At 46.9% G+C, this 16,377-nt stretch overlaps 2 protein-coding genes across 10 annotated transcripts; both read left to right on the plus strand.

Moving 5' to 3' along the window:
* Window positions 1–83: 83 nt before the first annotated feature.
* Window positions 84–10,053, plus strand: gon4la (gon-4 like a). 9 transcript variants are annotated; one of them, XM_027286578.1, is made up of 26 exons: window positions 743–1,057; window positions 1,373–1,548; window positions 2,360–2,600; window positions 2,684–2,898; window positions 3,161–3,235; window positions 3,433–3,483; window positions 3,596–3,649; window positions 3,725–3,820; window positions 3,893–3,985; window positions 4,166–4,327; window positions 4,400–4,610; window positions 4,748–4,849; window positions 4,944–4,984; window positions 5,360–5,463; window positions 5,541–5,730; window positions 6,324–6,410; window positions 6,506–6,683; window positions 6,834–6,984; window positions 7,203–7,350; window positions 7,461–7,577; window positions 7,661–8,359; window positions 8,435–8,617; window positions 8,714–8,857; window positions 9,024–9,280; window positions 9,359–9,461; window positions 9,517–10,053. In XM_027286578.1, exons 3-26 carry the CDS (start codon window positions 2,378–2,380, stop codon window positions 9,643–9,645), a joined length of 3,813 nt encoding a protein of 1,270 aa, XP_027142379.1. In that variant the 5' UTR covers window positions 743–1,057; window positions 1,373–1,548; window positions 2,360–2,377; the 3' UTR covers window positions 9,646–10,053. The 9 variants fall into 9 exon arrangements, with proteins under 9 accessions (XP_027142378.1, XP_027142386.1, XP_027142384.1 ...); XM_027286579.1 differs by having other exon boundaries at window positions 1,373–1,496; XM_027286577.1 differs by lacking the exons at window positions 743–1,057; window positions 1,373–1,548 and adding an exon at window positions 84–736.
* Window positions 10,054–10,858: 805 nt separating this feature from the next.
* On the plus strand, window positions 10,859–16,198 carry pdia8 (protein disulfide isomerase family A, member 8). Its single transcript, XM_010755865.3, has 13 exons — window positions 10,859–11,114; window positions 11,253–11,331; window positions 11,668–11,785; window positions 11,871–11,978; window positions 13,414–13,543; window positions 13,848–13,961; window positions 14,060–14,185; window positions 14,325–14,507; window positions 14,598–14,706; window positions 14,779–14,907; window positions 15,296–15,375; window positions 15,735–15,792; window positions 15,882–16,198. The coding sequence occupies exons 1-13, from the start codon at window positions 10,957–10,959 to the stop codon at window positions 15,969–15,971; spliced, it is 1,482 nt and encodes a 493-aa protein (XP_010754167.1). The 5' UTR covers window positions 10,859–10,956; the 3' UTR covers window positions 15,972–16,198.
* The last annotated feature ends 179 nt before the right edge of the window (window positions 16,199–16,377 follow it).

The raw sequence follows: 16,377 nt of genomic DNA on the forward strand, positions 1-16,377 counted from the left end.
GGTGGTTAGCTTGGTTGGTACAGCGTCCACCCCGTGTACGAAGGCTCGGTGTTCGAATCCGACCTGTGGCCCTGCACGTCATTCCCCGTCTCTCTCTCCACTCCTTCCTGTCACTCTAACAAACTTTCTTTACAAAACAAAACAAAATAAAGGTTTTCTTTGATTCCTGGCTCTGTGTTGGTGCTGAGTGTTGGAGTCAGGATACTCCAGCTGGGAGGTGTTGGGTGGAGGATATGAGTTTAGAGGAATGTAGAACTCAGACGTTAGCGACAGGAAGTCTGAGAGGAGAAGGCCTCCCAGCATGTGGAGGATGTCTGGGTCTGCAGTACGACACAGATGAAGCAGGTTTGTTTACGGGGATCTTCCATGTTTAACAACGTGCCGCGCTTGATGAGCTGTCACACTGAGGATGACTGTACCTGCACCACCCTCTCTACACCTGTGTTGGCAGCTCCTCCACAGAAGACTTCTGCTCAGATCACAGCTCTTCATCAAGTGTGTATCAGAGTGCAGGCCATCAGGTTTCTCTGCCAAACACGGCCACTGACCAAGGGTGGATGGAACTCAAAAAACTCGAAATACAGAAAACTCAAAATACTTCAGAGTCCTCCAAAGAATTCCAGAAAAACTCTCCAGTTGGCGGCAGTAATGCACCGACAGAAGAAGAAAACGATGCGGACGTCACAGTGACGCAGTAGGAAATGTAGTTTTCTCGGATGTTTCTTCGTTGTGGCGGGTAAGTGTCGGCGTGTTCGTGTGTAACGGAGCGTTCCCGTTAAACCGGGTCCAGGAGTCCGGTACGTTACCGAGTCGTTAGCCGGGCAGACTCGCCGGGTTTCCCGCTCTGTCTGACCGTTGTCATGCTAACGTTAGCTGCTAGCCGGCTTAGCGTTAGCACGGTACCCGGAGGAGAGAGCCGTTTACCGGCCTGAAGACTCGGTGACCCCGGTCTGAGCTCCAGCTAACAGAAGCTAACTGTGAGCCAGGGCCGTGTCTAGCTGTTTGGGAGCCCGGTGGAAGACGCTATCTGGGGGCCACTTTAGTCAAACCTTTCCAGGTGATCTGTCACCTGAGGAAAACAGACGTATCTACATGAATGAATGCAACAGACGCAGAATGTTCCTGAAATTGAACAAATTCATAATTTATTATAAACTTTAAAACTGCTGCTGATCATATGTTGAATAAAAATCCATGAAAATCTATTTTAAAGTGCGAACAATAACAACAAACCAACAATAAGAATAATAGTTTTGTTGTAGTTTAACAGTTAATTACCTGCACAAGTCACAGCAGCTTAGTTTGACTTATAACCTGTAAAAAGTGTTTCACACAACAGATGTGTTGTCTGTGACGGTTCTCCGTCATCCAGGCGTCTCCTCGTCTGAGGCACCTGGACTGATTGTAGATCAACTCACCACCAGTCAGAGCTGAAGGAGCTCAGTGGACGAAACTCTGCACGGATCTACGAACAGCCCAGACTGAACCTGTTTACTGTGAGCTAACAGAAGCTAACTGAAGCTAACTGTGAGCTAACTGAAGCTAACTGTGAGCTAACTGTGAGCTAACTTTGAGCTAACTGTGAGCTAACTGAAGCTAACTGTGTGTTAACAGAAGCTAACTGTGAGCTTACAGAAGCTAACTGTGTGCTAACAGAAGCTAACTGAAGCTAACTGTGAGTTAACTGTGAGTTAACTGTGAGCTAACTGAAGCTAACGGTGAGTTAACTGTGAGCTAACAGAAGCTAACTGTGAGCTAACAGAAGTTAACTGTGAGCTAATTGAAGCTAACTTTGAGCTAACTGTGAGCTAACTGAAGCTAACTGTGTGTTAACAGAAGCTAACTGTGAGCTTACAGAAGCTAACTGTGTGTTAACAGAAGTTAACTGAAGCTAACTGTGAGTTAACTGTGAGCTAACTGAAGCTAACTGTGAGCTAACTGAAGCTAACTGTGAGCTAACAGAAGCTAACTGTGTGTTAACAGAAGTTAACTGAAGCTAACTGTGAGCTAACTTTGAGCTAACTGAAGCTAACTGTGAGCTAACAGGAGCTAACTGTGAGTTAACAGAAGCTAACTGTGAGCTAACTGAAGCTAACTGTGAGCTAACTGAAGCTAACTGTATAATAATTAAAGTATTGTAATGTTCCTTTGCAGTGTGACATTCAGTCTGATGTGACAGGAAATCATCTTTATTTAAAAATAGCTGACAGGAAGTGACCCTTTAACCACAGGAAGTGACACTTTAACTGTCTCGTGGATCATACTTGTGTGGAGTCATTAAGCCATTGCTGATCAGACTGATTGATCATGTGATCATCGTGACGTGTGTTCATTCTGTGTGATGATGTCACTGTGTCAGAGGTCATGATGCTCCACAATGAACCCGGCCCGTAAACGCCTCAAACTGTCCAGACCTGCTGTCGCCACCGCTGCCACCACCCGGACCACCAGACCGCCACGCTCCGACCCTCAGATCCTTACCCGCGATGCTTTGCTGCCTACGCCCCCTGCAGGAGCAGCAGGGGGCGTAGAGGAGGAGGAGGAGGGTTACCTGCTGGTAGAGGAAGACACCACCGACTCAAGCCTCATCATCACCATGGGTAACACACACACACACTCACACACACTCACTCACACACACACACACACTAAACACCTGTCTGTCTGTCTGTCTGTCTGTCAGAGGACAGTCAGGTGGAGGTGAAGTCAGCGAGGAGGAGGGCAGTGAGGAAGAAGAGGAAGAAGCTGACAGAGGAGCAAGAGGAGGGGGAAGGAGCCTCAGAGAGTGAGGAGGAGGAGGAGGAGGAGGTGGAGATTGACAGACACCTGGACCAATCACTGGAGACAAAGTCTAAACAACACAACCTAACCACAGTGAACGTCCGCAACATCATCCACGTGAGTTCAAAGTAATTAACCAACTAAACTAATGTTAAAAGATGAGGCTCACGCGTTAAACTGACGTTAAAAGATGAGGCTCACGCGTTAAACTGACGTTAAAAGATGAGGCTCACGCGTTAAACTGGCGTTAAAAGATGAGGCTCACGTGTTAAACTGACGTTAAAAGATGAGGCTCACGCGTTAAACTGACGTTAAAAGATGAGGCTCACGCGTTAAACTAACATTGAACTAACGTTGAAATGTCATTCGTGTCAAACAGGAAGTGATCACTAACGAACACGTTGTGGCCATGATGAAAGCTGCCATCAACGAGACTGAGGCCGTCCCTCCATTTGTAAGTCTGTCATCCAATCAGAACACACAGAGGGACCTAACGTGTTAGTTGACGTGTTAGTTGACGTGTTAGTTGACGTGTTAGTTGACGTGTTAGTTGACGTGTTAGTTGACGTGTTAGTTAACGTGTTAGTTAACGTGTTAGTTAACACGTTAGTTATTTATGGTTTTAATTAACATGTCTTTGTTTGTCCTCAGGAGCCCAAAATGACCCGATCCAAGTTTAAAGAGGTCGTGGAGAAAGGAGTGGTGAGACCTATCTGTCTGTCTCTCTATGTCTCTCTCTCTCTTTGCCGTGCAACCAATCAGCTTGTGTTGTTGTTGGTGAGGTCACCTGTCGTGTTGTTGTGTTTCCTGTCAGGTGATCCCAGCCTGGAACATTTCTCCCATCAAGAAGTCGAGTGATGTCATCAAGGTAAAGGTCAGAGTTCATCCGTGACATGTTCTTCAAACGTTCTTTTCGTGTTGAACCAAACGTTTGTGTGTTCAGGCTCCTCAGTTCGTTGACATTCCTCTGGCTGATGAAGACTCCTCTGATGAAGAGTACCACCCTGATGAGGAAGACGAGGACGAGACAGCTGAAGACGTGAGGCGGCACTCTGATTGGCTGCTGTCCGGTTACCTCCAGCTGATGGTTAATGATGATGTTTGTGTGTAGACCTTCCAGGAGAGCGACATGGAGAGCACCACTTCGTCTCCCAGAGGGAGTCGACTCACCCGGGGGGAGGATGACAGCTGCAGCCCCTGGCAGGTATGTCTCACCTGTCACACCTGTATGAAACACCTGTCACACCTGCATGAAACACCTGTCACACCTGCATGAAACACCTGTCACATCTGTATGGAACGACCTCGGAGCAGACATTCCCACTCAACATGTTAAGACTAACTGTAAGACTGTCTTATGAGTCTTATGGGTTTTTCCCTTCAGACTTCTCGGAGTCGCTCCAGGCGCCAGAGGGTGGGACCTGTTTCTATGGGACCTCCCCCTCCTCCCAAAGCCCCGCCTCCTAAGGCCGTGACTGACCGCACCTTCCTGGAGAAGCTTCATGCAGTGGAGGAGGAGCTGGCTGTGTGCATGGAGCCCTACCAGGTAACATACAGACTGTTAAGACCAGTCTCAGACTGTTAAGACCAGTCTCAGATGACTGATCTTGTCTTCCAGCCTCTGTCTCAGTCTGAGGACGATGTGGGTCTCATGGCGTACCGAACCCGATCCAAACGTCCTCTACGGGACGTCCCACTGGGCCGGCTAGAGGCGGAGCTTCGAGCTCCTGACATCACACCTGATATGTATGACTCAAGCTCCGCCCATGAGGACAGGGAGTGGACCGATTGGCTGAGAGGCTTGATGACGTCAGAAATGGACAACGAAGGTATTTGCGCGTGTGTTTCTCAGGTTGTCCTGTGTAGTTTATAGTTGACTGAGCGTCACTGTTATAATATTTTACTATTAGAGATTGAACGAATCTGTCAGGCTGCAGTCTGTGACCAAAGTCTGTCTGTCTCTCAGAGGAGTGTGATGATGAAGATGATCCTGAATATAACTTCCTGGCCGACATCGATGAACCCGACCAGGAGGATTACCGTGATGACAAGGCTGTCCGCATCACAAGTCAGTACACACACACAGTAAAAATTGATCAGGTGTTCTTGACCCTCATCATGTGACCAGTGTGTGTGTGTGTGTGTGTGTGTGTGTCCTGCAGAGAAGGAGGTGAACGAGCTGATGGAGGAGTTGTTTGAAACGGTGAGTCCAGTCCAAAGACATCATGTGGTCTCCACATGGACCAATCATACCTCTCAGTGTGTCCATGTGGCGTCTGTGGCGCGGCGTGTTCACACAGCGTGTGTTTATGTACATACGGTTCACGTGTAATCAAAGTCATGAATTTGATGAGCATGATGATGGAGAACCAGGCAGAGGAGGGACAGAGCTGCTGCTGTTGGCCCAGAGACAGCTGCTGAGACTGGGGGAGCCCGAGAGCAGAGCCCTGCAGGAGGAGCCAGGTCACACACGAGTATCAAGGAAGGAACACGCTTTATGTGTGAACACGCAATCTCACACACAGAGAGACACATGCTTAAACTCGTGTGTGTGTGTGTGTGTGTGTGTGTGTTTCAGTTGAAAGAGGACCTCACGGGACAGGAAGTTGAAGATGAAGGTCATGAGGAAGAGGAGGAGCCTCACGCTGTTCAAACACACACACCTGAGGAGGAGCACAACACGTATGTAACACATGAACCCAGTAACATGTCAACATGTGAATACATGATCATGTCCTGCCGACCCTCTGCTGTCACAGATCACCTGATGATGACGAGGTGGAGCACGGACCAATCAGAGAGTTTCGTACCGTGAAGCAGCAGCTGGAGTTCATGAAGAAGAAACGACACACACACACACTGTGTGACACGCACACACACAGTCCAGAGCTGCACATGCTCATGGTGGACGGACGACAGAAGAGACGACTGCAGCAACAGATACAGCAGGTACAAATACACACTGTACACACACTGTACACACACTGTACTACACACTGTACAACACACTGACTGTACATACACTGTACTACACACTGTACGTACACTGTACTACACACTGTACGTACACTGTACACACACTGTACTACACACTGTACTACACACTGACTGTACATACACTGTACTACACACTGTACGTACACTGTACACACACTGTACTACACACTGACTGTATATACACTGTACTACACACTGTACTACACACTGTACACACACTGTACACACACTGTACTACACGCTGTACACACACTGTACACACACTGACTGTACACACACTGTACACACACTGACTGTACACACACTGTACACACACTGTACTACACGCTGTACACACACTGACTGTACATACACTGTACTACACACTGTACACACACTGTACACACACTGTACACACACTGACTGTACACACACTGTACACACACTGTACACACACTGACTGTACATACACTGTACACACACTGTACACACACTGACTGTACCACACACTGTACACACACTGTAATACACACTGTACACACACTGACTGTCTGTCTGTCTGTCAGCATGTCCAGCTGTTGGCTCAGATTCACCTGCTGAGTTCACCTGTGGTCAAACTTCAGAGTGAGGCTGAGACCACCAAACAGTTCCTGGTAACACACAGACATACACACAGACACACACACACACACATGACCTTTGTGTTACACATGAATGACATCATCCTGTGTTGCCGTGACGACCCCAGTTTGAGTTGGACCTGTTGGCAGAGAGGAGCGAGCTGCTGATGTCGTCAGGTCATCATGGTTATCGCAGCACGTTCAGAGCCTCCAACCTGCAGGGGGCGCTGCAGCTGCTGGAGGAGCTGCGTCAGAGCCCTGTCAGCTATCAGCCGCAGCTCCGCCCGCCGGACGCCAGAGGACACAGTGAGTACACCATGCAGCGAGGCATCATGGGAGGTGCAGACACCTGAGCTGTAAACATGTGATGTGAATCCTCTGTGTGTGTGCGTCTGTGTGTGTCTGTCTGTGTTTCTGTGTTTCTGTGTGTGTGTGTGTGTGTGTGTGTGTGTACAGTGCGCTGTTACCCTGTCATGCCGGCTGAACTGGCCTGGCTCTTCGCCACCCGGCCTGTCTTCCTATACCCGGAGCTGCTGCCCTGTGTAAGCCTGGACCCCGACCTGTACTGCCCCCGCAGGACGGCGGCCTTCACTGCAGCTGAAGACTGGTACACACACAGACAGATAGACACACACACAAACAGAGACAGACACACACACAAACACAGACGGATAGACACACACACAAACAGACAGACAGACACACACAAACAGAGACAGAGACAGACACACACACAGGTAGACGGACAGATACACAGACAGTTATCATGTATGACGTGTGTATGTGTGTGTGTGTGTGTGTGTGTGTGTGTGTGTGTGTGTGTAGCCTCCTGGCTCTTGGTCTCAGGAACATGGAGGGGTCATGTGACCCAGCTAAGTTGGTGTCTCAGTTCCTGCTGAGGAAGACTCTGGTCCAGGTCCGCCGCAGAATCCTGCAATGCTGCAGGCCCGGTTTCCCTGACAACGTCGTCAAGGTAACACAGCATCCACCTGACTGTACTGGTCTGGTCTGGTCTGGTCTGTAACTGTACTGGTCTGGTCTGGTCTGGTCTGGTCTGTAACTGTACTGGTCTGTCCTCTGCAGGTCTTCAGGTATCAGAAGGTCTTGTGGCCAATGCTGGTCGCCTGTCGTCATGTTGACCCGGCAGAGCAGCGCCCCCCAGTAGGGAGAGACGAGCATGTCATGCCTCTGTGGCTGGCGGTATGTGATGATAATGATGAGCACTCACTCACCTGTCCACCTGTGTGTATATCACTCACCTGGACTTTGTCCCTCCCCCACAGAGGAGTCTTCCTGTCATCTGTCCAATCATCAAACATTATAACAGCCCGTCAGGCTCCTCCACAGATGCCCCTCCACCCTGCAGGTCAGGTGGAGCCCGTCAGAGTCATCTGTCCTCAGACACCTGCAGCTTCCCACATGGGACCAGGTACCCCCCTCGCCTCCCCAAACACCTGGACTTCAGACGCATCGGCTTCCTGCAGCAGCCCCTCCCCCCTCCTCACCCCCTACATGATGGACAGGTGGACTCCTCCCCCCCCCCTGAAGGACAGGTGGACTCCTCCCCCCTCTGTCGTCTCCTCATGTCCAGGACTAACAGCCCTGCTGACATCATCAACACCTCCTCACTCTCCATGACGACCAGAGAGCGAATCACACGGCACTATCAAACCCTGACCAGCCTGAGGAGGAGGGAGGAGCTTCCTCCTCCTGGAGGCTCCGCCCCCTCTCAGGTGGTGTTGCAGGAGAGAGATGATGTCATCAGGATGAGTGACGAAGAAAAGAGGGCAGAGGAGGAGGAGGAGGAGGAGGAGGAGAGCGAGGTCCTCCTGGCTTTGTCTGAATCGTCTGCCAGCTCAACAGGAAGTGTCGCCGTCGACGACAACCTGGCTGACCCAGAGGAGGCGGAGTCAGAGACTGAACAGGAAGTGACATCCAGAGAAGAAGATGAGGAGCTGTTTGCTCAGGATTATCTCCTCAGAGTAAGACACCTTCTCTACTGTCTCACCTGTCTCATCTCTCACCTGTCTCACCTGTCTCACCTCTCACCTGTCCAGGTGTGTGACGTGGTGCAGGTGTGTCCAGGCCTCTTGGACCAGCTGCTGCAGGTGTTGGACGGGTTCTGTGGGTCCGTGGAGGTTCTGTATGACGGGCTGAGCTCAGTGCTGCAGCCGTGGCCTCAGCTACTCAGAGACTTCGCCGCCTTCCTAAACCGAGATCAGGCCCGCCGCTGTGGACTGGTGGGTGACATCACTGTGACATCACTCTGACATCACTCTGACATCACTCAGGGACGTTCGAAACCTGCGTTAACTTCTGCGCTCTTCCTCTGTCAGCTAATGGAGCAGCAGCTGTTTGAACGCAGCCGGCAGTTTCTACGGCGACTGGGCCGGAGCCTGGGAGAAGGCACCACCCTCTACCAGCAGGTGGTGTCAGCGCTGCAGAGAAGCTCCACCCCCCCACCTGAGGACATGGACAAGGTGGGTGATGACCTTTGTTGACCTCAATATATTATATTAATATATGAACCGTCCCTTTAATTGTTTTCAGGTGAGCCGTCCCTTTAAATGTCTTTTAGATGGACTGTCCCTTTAAATGTCTTTTAGATGGACTGTCCCTTTAAATGTTTTTTTGTTTTTGCCTCAGATCTCATCCGCCCTCACAAATCATCCCGACCTGCAGGAGGAATTCTGGGATTTTTTCCAGCAACGTCATGCCCAGCCGTCGCCCATAGCAACAAGCTCCACAGAGACTGACCACATGTCCCAGAATCCTCCTGAAAATAAGGGAGTGGACCGTGAAACCGGAAGTGACAGAGAGGAAGAGGAGGAGTCTGTTCGAGCGGTTCGTGCCAGAAACATCTCGATGACATCACGTGGCGGGAAGGTTGTCATCTGGACGCGGTCAGAACATACACGATTGGCTGACTGATCTCCCATCATGCATCACTGCAGGGCTTAATGACTGTGACTTTGTTTCAGTGAGGCGGACCGCGCCATCCTGACCGCTTGTCAGCAGAGAGGAGCCAATCAGAACACATTCAGACGAGTCTCCGCCCAGCTCGGAGATAAGACGGCCCAACAGGTGAGAGGGGGCGGAGCTTTAGTGTCCAGGTGAGCAGATGTAAATGTGATTAAAGGACATTTCCTGTTTCCTCCAGGTGAGCCGCCGTTTTCACGACCTGATGAACCTTTTCCACGCAGCCTGCCAAGAGTCCACTTCCTGTTCCTCAGAGCCAATCAGCACGCAGGAAGCAGCTGTGGACTGAAACGCATCACAGAGTGGACTCTGACCTGTGAGGTCGCTTCCTCTTGGACAGGTTGATGGCAGAGCAAGCTGCTGTTCTGATGAGTCCGGATTCTGGTCCTGGACCTGTTGAACGTACTGCGGACAGATTTTGAAGTTCTGGTTCTGAAGATGTTACACAGTCCAGAACCTGCAGTGACCTACAGGAGAACGTCTGGACCTTCAGAGGTCACAATGAGGTCAGAAGCAGAACCAGAACCTGTGTCAGACTGTTTGAATCGAGGTTTAGTCTTCCCATGATAGTGGCCTTCTGTCGTTATCGGTAAAGGTTGTGCTGACGTTGTGTGAAGGTTGTTCAAATGTTTGTTCATATTGAATGGGACTGAAGGTCTGTTTGCTTCAATAAACATTTTTTAAACAAAAAATCAGACACCCGACTTATATTTTATATATTTAAACATTTTTTATATGTTATATATTTAAACATGTTTATATTTTATATATTTAAACATTTTTTATATTTTATATCTTTAAACATGTTTATATTTTATATCTTTAAACATGTTTATATTTTATATATTTAAACATTTTTTATATTTTATATATTTAAACATGTTTATATTTAAACATGTTTATATTTTATATATTTAAACATTTTTTATATTTTATATCTTTAAACATGTTTATATTTTATATATTTAAATGTGTAATATATTCAGTATTTGATGTATTTAAATATATTTGTATTTGTTTATATTTTATGAACCCTCACGTCACGATGCTGCTCCCATCATGCCTCACTGTGGGTCAGTGTTGTCATGGTGATGCATGTCAAAACAAACGGCTGATACGCGCCAAACAGAAAATCCTGTATGACGTCACTAGAATTGATTGACAGGTTGTTGGACCAATCAGATGACTACACACGTCACGTCTGACCACCGTGGGCCAATAAGTATGGCTGGTTTTCTCATTAGGCCCCGCCTCTTATTTGACAGCTGACGGAAACTGAGACTGCCTTCAAAATAAAAGCAGATATGGTTGATGTGAATTAAAGAGCATCGTGTTTTAATGAAACAAACTGAGCTCACCTTTTTATATCGGCTCACTGGACTTCACTGACAGGTCAGAAATGAATCAAGCATCATAGATAGATAACATTAATAATTAATAATGTGTTTTATTTTATACAGACATACAGATAATGAACGTCCGTCACGGATAAGGCTTTTATTTTGGAATCTCAGTCCGGAAGCGTTGAGTCGGTTCACCGTGCGTGTGCTGCGGGGTCTTCTCGGTGTGTTGCGGGCACCGTCTCCTGTTTGTCTCCGTGATGGCGGTCTCTGTCCGCCTCTTTCCCGCCGTTTCGGTGCTGTCCTGTCTGCTCACCGCGGTGTGCGCACGCAGACACGTGCTCGAGCTCGGGGACGCGGATTTCGACTACCTGGCAGCGGAGCACGAGACCATGCTGGTGATGTTCTACGCTCCATGGTAACGTTAGCATCAGCATCAGCATCAGACACAGACATCCCTCCTTCACTCCTCATATGAATCCTTCCCTCCTTCACTCCTCATATGAATCCTTCCCTCCTTCACTCCTCATATGAATCCTTCCCTCCTTCCTCTCAGGTGTGGTCACTGTAAGAAGTTGGCTCCAGAGTTTGAGAAAGCAGCGACCAGACTGAAGGGAACGGTGCAGCTGGCAAAGGTATCGTCATCATCATCGTCGTCAGCTCTGATTACCTGATCAAACACTTCTCTGATGTTTCTGTAGGTTTGCAAAGAAACAGTGACATCACAGCATGCCCACTGTCTCTCACCTGTCTCACACCTGTCTCTCACTCTCTCATCTCTCTCTCTCTCTCTCACCTCTCTGTCTCTCTCTTTCACCTGTCTCTTTCTCTTACCTCTCTCTCTCTCACCTCTCTCTCTCTCTCTCTCTCTCTCTCTCCCTTACCTGTCTCTCTCTCTCTCCCTCACCTGTCTCTCTCTCTGTCTCTCACCTGTCTCTCACCTCTCTGTCTCTCTCCCTCATCTGTCTCAGGTGGACTGCACAGCTCACTCAGAGACCTGTGGTCATTTCGGGGTATCTGGTTATCCCACACTGAAGATCTTCAGGAATGGGAGAGACTCCGCCCCCTACGATGGACCTCGCAGTGCAGGTGAGACAAACAAAAGCAGACAGACAGGCAGACAGACAGGCAGACAAGTGTTTTAAACTCTGTGTGTGTGTGTGTGTGTGTTCAGATGGGATCTATCAGTACATGAAGAAGCAGACCGGTCCAGACTCAGTTCACCTGAAGACTGAAGAAGACCTGCAGACCTTCATCAACCACTACGATGCCAGTATCATTGGTACTAACAACTACTCTGTGCTCCTTTACACCTTTGTCAGCTTATGTCCTCCTCTGTAAGTCGCTTTGGATAAAAGCGTCTGCTAAATGTAATGTAATGTAATGTAATAATGTATGACATCACTGCACAGCACAGTGAGCTTCATGTAATTTATAATATTGCACATGACTTTACATGACAAGGCCTCACAATACTTTATTTTACTTTACATGAAGTTATCGTTACATTACATTATCTTACTTTACATGAAGTTATCTTTACATTACATTATCTTACTTTACATGAAGTTATCTTTACATTACATTAGCTGACTTTACATGAAGTTATCTTTACATTACATTGTCTTACCATACATGAAGTTATCTTTACATTACATTATCTTACTTTACATTAAGTTATCTTTACATTACATTATCTTACTTTACATGAAGTTATCTTTACATTACATTATCTTACTTTACATTAAGTTATCGTTACATTACATTATCTTACTTTACATGAAGTTATCTTTACATTACATTATCTTACTTTACATGAAGTTATCTTTACATTACATTGTCTTACCTTACATGAAGTTATCTTTACATTACATTACCTGACTTTACATGAAGTTATCTTTACATTACATTATCTTACTTTACATGAAGTTATCTTTACATTACATTGTCTTACCATACATGAAGTTATCTTTACATTACATTATCTTACTTTACATTAAGTTATCTTTACATTACATTATCTTACTTTACATGAAGTTATCTTTACATTACATTAGCTGACTTTACATGAAGTTATCGTTACATTACATTAGCTGACTTTACATGAAGTTATCTTTACATTACATTACATTATCTTACTTTACATGAAGTTATCTTTACATTACATTATCTTACTTTACATGAAGTTATCTTTACATTACATTAGCTGACTTTACATGAAGTTATCTTTACATTACATTATCTTACTTTACATGAAGTTATCTTTACATTACATTAGCTGACTTTACATGAAGTTATCTTTACATTACATTATCTTACTTTACATGAAGTTATCTTTACATTACATTATCTTACTTTACATGAAGTTATCGTTACATTACATTATCTTACTTTACATGGAGTTATCGTTACATTACATTATCTTACTTTACATGGAGTTATCTTTACATTATCTTACTTTACATTAGTTATCTGACTTTACATGAAGTTATCGTTACATTACATTATCTTACTTTACATGAAGTTATCTTTACATTACATTAGCTGACTTTACATGAAGTTATCTTTACATTACATTAGCTGACTTTACATAAGGTTATCTTTACATTAGTTGTTTTACTTTACATTACCTTATGTAGCATGACATGCTATGTTAGGATGGTACTTTACGATGGTATATAATGTAATTTCATGTGACCTGTGTTTTTGTGTCTCAGGTGTGTTTTCAGGTACAGACAGCTCTCACCTGTCAGAGTTTCTGAGAGCTGCAGCTCTGCTGAGAGAACAGTTCAGATTTGCTCACACTGCTGATCTGAATCTGGGAAAGAATTACGGAGTTAACTCAGAGTGAGTTCAGAACACACACACACACACACACACACACACACACACACACACAGGAAGCAGGTGAGAGAGACAGGTGTGGCGCTAAACGTGTTACATTACACATGTTGTACATGTTACACGTGATGTAACGTGCACATAAACTCCAATACTTTTTCATTGTTTTCTGTTACATACATGTATATTCCTGTTTGTTCCTGTATGTACCTTTCTTTCATATTTACTAACATGTTGTGTGTGTGTGTGTGTGTGTGTGTGTGTGTGTGTGTGTGTGTGTGTGTGTGTGTGTGTGAGTGTGTTTTGTCAGGTGTGTGTTGTTGTTCAGACCTCCCAGACTGTCCAATAAGTTTGAGGAAAGCGTCGTTGTCTTCACAGACTATCTGAGCATTGGCTCTCTGAGACGCTTCATCAGAGATCATCTGTGAGTTATCGCATTCATTTCAACACAGTCAGAGTTTGAACACACATGATGGACATCACAGAAAGTACCTGTCTCTCTCTCTACCTGTCTGTCTGCAGTTATGGTCTGTGTCCTCACATGACTGTGGAGAACAGAGACCGTCTGAGAGTTCGTGACCTGCTGACGGCATACTACGACCTGGACTACCACCACAACGCCCGGGGGTCCAACTACTGGAGGAACAGGTAAACACACACACACACCTGTCCTTCACACGTCTCACCATCTGGCCACCTGACTGTCACACCTGAGATTTATGTTAATGAGGTCACCTGACTGTCACCTGATGAATGACTTCCCCTCCCCCTTGTGTTTTGTTGCCAGGGTGATGAAGGTGGGGTCTAACTACGCTGGGCGGGGCCTAACGTTTTCAGTAGCCAATAAGAAGGACTTCCTGTCTGAGCTGGAGGACGACTTCGGTCTGGGAACGTCAGACGGAGGAGAGCTGCCGTTCGTCACGATCCGGACCAAACTGGGCCACAAGTACACCATGAGAGAGGAGTTCACGTACGTAACCGTGCTGAACCAGGCCAAACCAGGCCATGTGCCTGTGGTGTTACAGGTGTGACAGTCATGTGGTGTGTGTCTGTGTTTCAGGAGGGATGGTCAGTCCTTGCAGAGGTTTCTAGAAGATTACTTTGCAGGTCGACTCAAACGTTACGTGAAGTCTGAACCTGTACCTGAGAAGAACTCTGCTGCTGTCCAGGTGAGTCTGACAGACTGATCTGACCTCTGACCCTCCTGACCTCTGACCCTCCTGACCTCTGACCCTGTACAGGTGGTTGTTGCTGAGTCGTTCGATGACGTGGTCAATGACCCGGATAAAGATGTTCTGATCCAGTTTTACTCTCCGTCTTGTCCACACTGTAAGAAACTGGAACCGGTCTACAGAGAGCTGGCTGACGCGGTACGTCTTCATCAGCCGAGGGACTACATCTCCCATCAGCCATCAGCAGACCCTGCTTTTACCCAGCATGCTCTGGGAGAATTGAACTTTGAGTCTGTTTTATCGAAATGTCTCTTTCTGCCTGTCTCTCTACCTGTCTCTCTGCCTGTCTCTTTCTGCCTGTCTCTCTCTGCCTGTCTCTCTCTACCTGTCTCTCTCTACCTGTCTCTCTTTCTCTCTCTGCCTGTCTCTTTCTGCCTGTCTCTCTCTGCCTGTCTCTGTCTCTCTCTACCTGTCTCTCTTTCTCTCTCTGCCTGTGTCTCTCTACCTGTCTCTCTCTGCCTCTCCCTCTGCCTGTCTCTCTCTACCTGTCTCTCTCTACCTCTCTCTCTGCCTGTCTCTCTCTCAGCTGTCGTCTGATCCCAGCATCGTGGTCTCGAAGATGAACGCTGTCGATAACGACGTCCCACTTGGCTACGACGTCCAGGGGTGAGACCGGTCTGCACGTTCATGCTGAAAACTGGGTACAGGTCTTGCCCTGGTCTTGGTCCTGATACTGGTCCTGCTCCTGGTCTTGATCCTGGTCTTGGCTCTGGTCCTGGTCTTGATCCTGGTCCCGGTCCTGGTCTTGATCCTGGTCTTGAACCTGGTCCTGGTCTTGATCGTGGTCTTGATCGTGGTCCTGGTCCTGGTCTTGAACCTGGTCCTGGTCCTGGACTTGATCATGGTCCTGGTCCTGGTCTTGAACCTGGTCCTGGTCTTGATCGTGGTCCTGGTCCTGGTCTTGAACCTGGTCCTGGACTTGATCCTGGTCCTGGTCCTGGTCTTGACTGTCTCTCTCTTTTCAGGTATCCGACCATTTATTTTGCTCCGATGGGTAAGAAGGACGAACCAATCAGATACGAGGTAAAACACATGACCAATAAAAACACTGAAGTCAGCTGTGACATCACAGTGACATCATTGTGACATCACAATGTGGTCTCTTCTTTCAGGGTGGACGGGAACTCAAAGACTTTCTGAAGTTTGTAAAGCGTGAAGTGAGTCACAGTCTGAGGTTCAGAGCGGCCAATGACGAGCTCTGACACGTCATCCACCAATCCGGACTGACCAGCTGGTCTCCATGACGATGGGACAGAGCAGGACCACCTGTCTGTTGTGATGTCATCCCTGACATCATCCATGACATCACCAGACTGCCTGCTGATTCAGTTTATTTTTGTTGGTTTTATGTTAATGAGGTCTATAATTATTATGTAAATTAGATTTATGTTAATAGTGTTTATGTTAATGATTATGTTGATTGTTTTGTGTAAACGTTTCTCTGTGACATTGTTCTTTAACGATCATCGATGCGTCGTAATGATGAAAGCAGATTAATTATAAGGACTCACTGATGATGAACACTGAGATCCAATCAGAAAGTTTGTCATTGATCAGCTGATTAATTTAATTGACAGCTGGTTTTAATTTAAAGTATCAAACTATTTA

The sequence above is a fragment of the Larimichthys crocea genome, chromosome XIII (genome assembly GCF_000972845.2).
Source record: "Larimichthys crocea isolate SSNF chromosome XIII, L_crocea_2.0, whole genome shotgun sequence".
NCBI classification, from domain to species: Eukaryota; Metazoa; Chordata; class Actinopteri; family Sciaenidae; genus Larimichthys; species Larimichthys crocea.

Coding starts and splice junctions, on each gene's coding strand:
- gon4la (XM_027286577.1), top strand. CDS start 2,378: ATGAACCCGGCCCGTAAACGCCTCAAACTGTCCAGACCTGCTGTCGCC. Junction 2,601..2,683: donor AAGCCTCATCATCACCATGG/GTAACACACACA, acceptor TCTGTCTGTCAG/AGGACAGTCAGGTGGAGGTG. Junction 9,462..9,516: donor GAGATAAGACGGCCCAACAG/GTGAGAGGGGGC, acceptor ATGTGATTAAAG/GACATTTCCTGTTTCCTCCA.
- pdia8 (XM_010755865.3), top strand. CDS start 10,957: ATGGCGGTCTCTGTCCGCCTCTTTCCCGCCGTTTCGGTGCTGTCCTGT. Junction 11,332..11,667: donor GAACGGTGCAGCTGGCAAAG/GTATCGTCATCA, acceptor CATCTGTCTCAG/GTGGACTGCACAGCTCACTC. Junction 14,908..15,295: donor ACAGAGAGCTGGCTGACGCG/GTACGTCTTCAT, acceptor TCTCTCTCTCAG/CTGTCGTCTGATCCCAGCAT.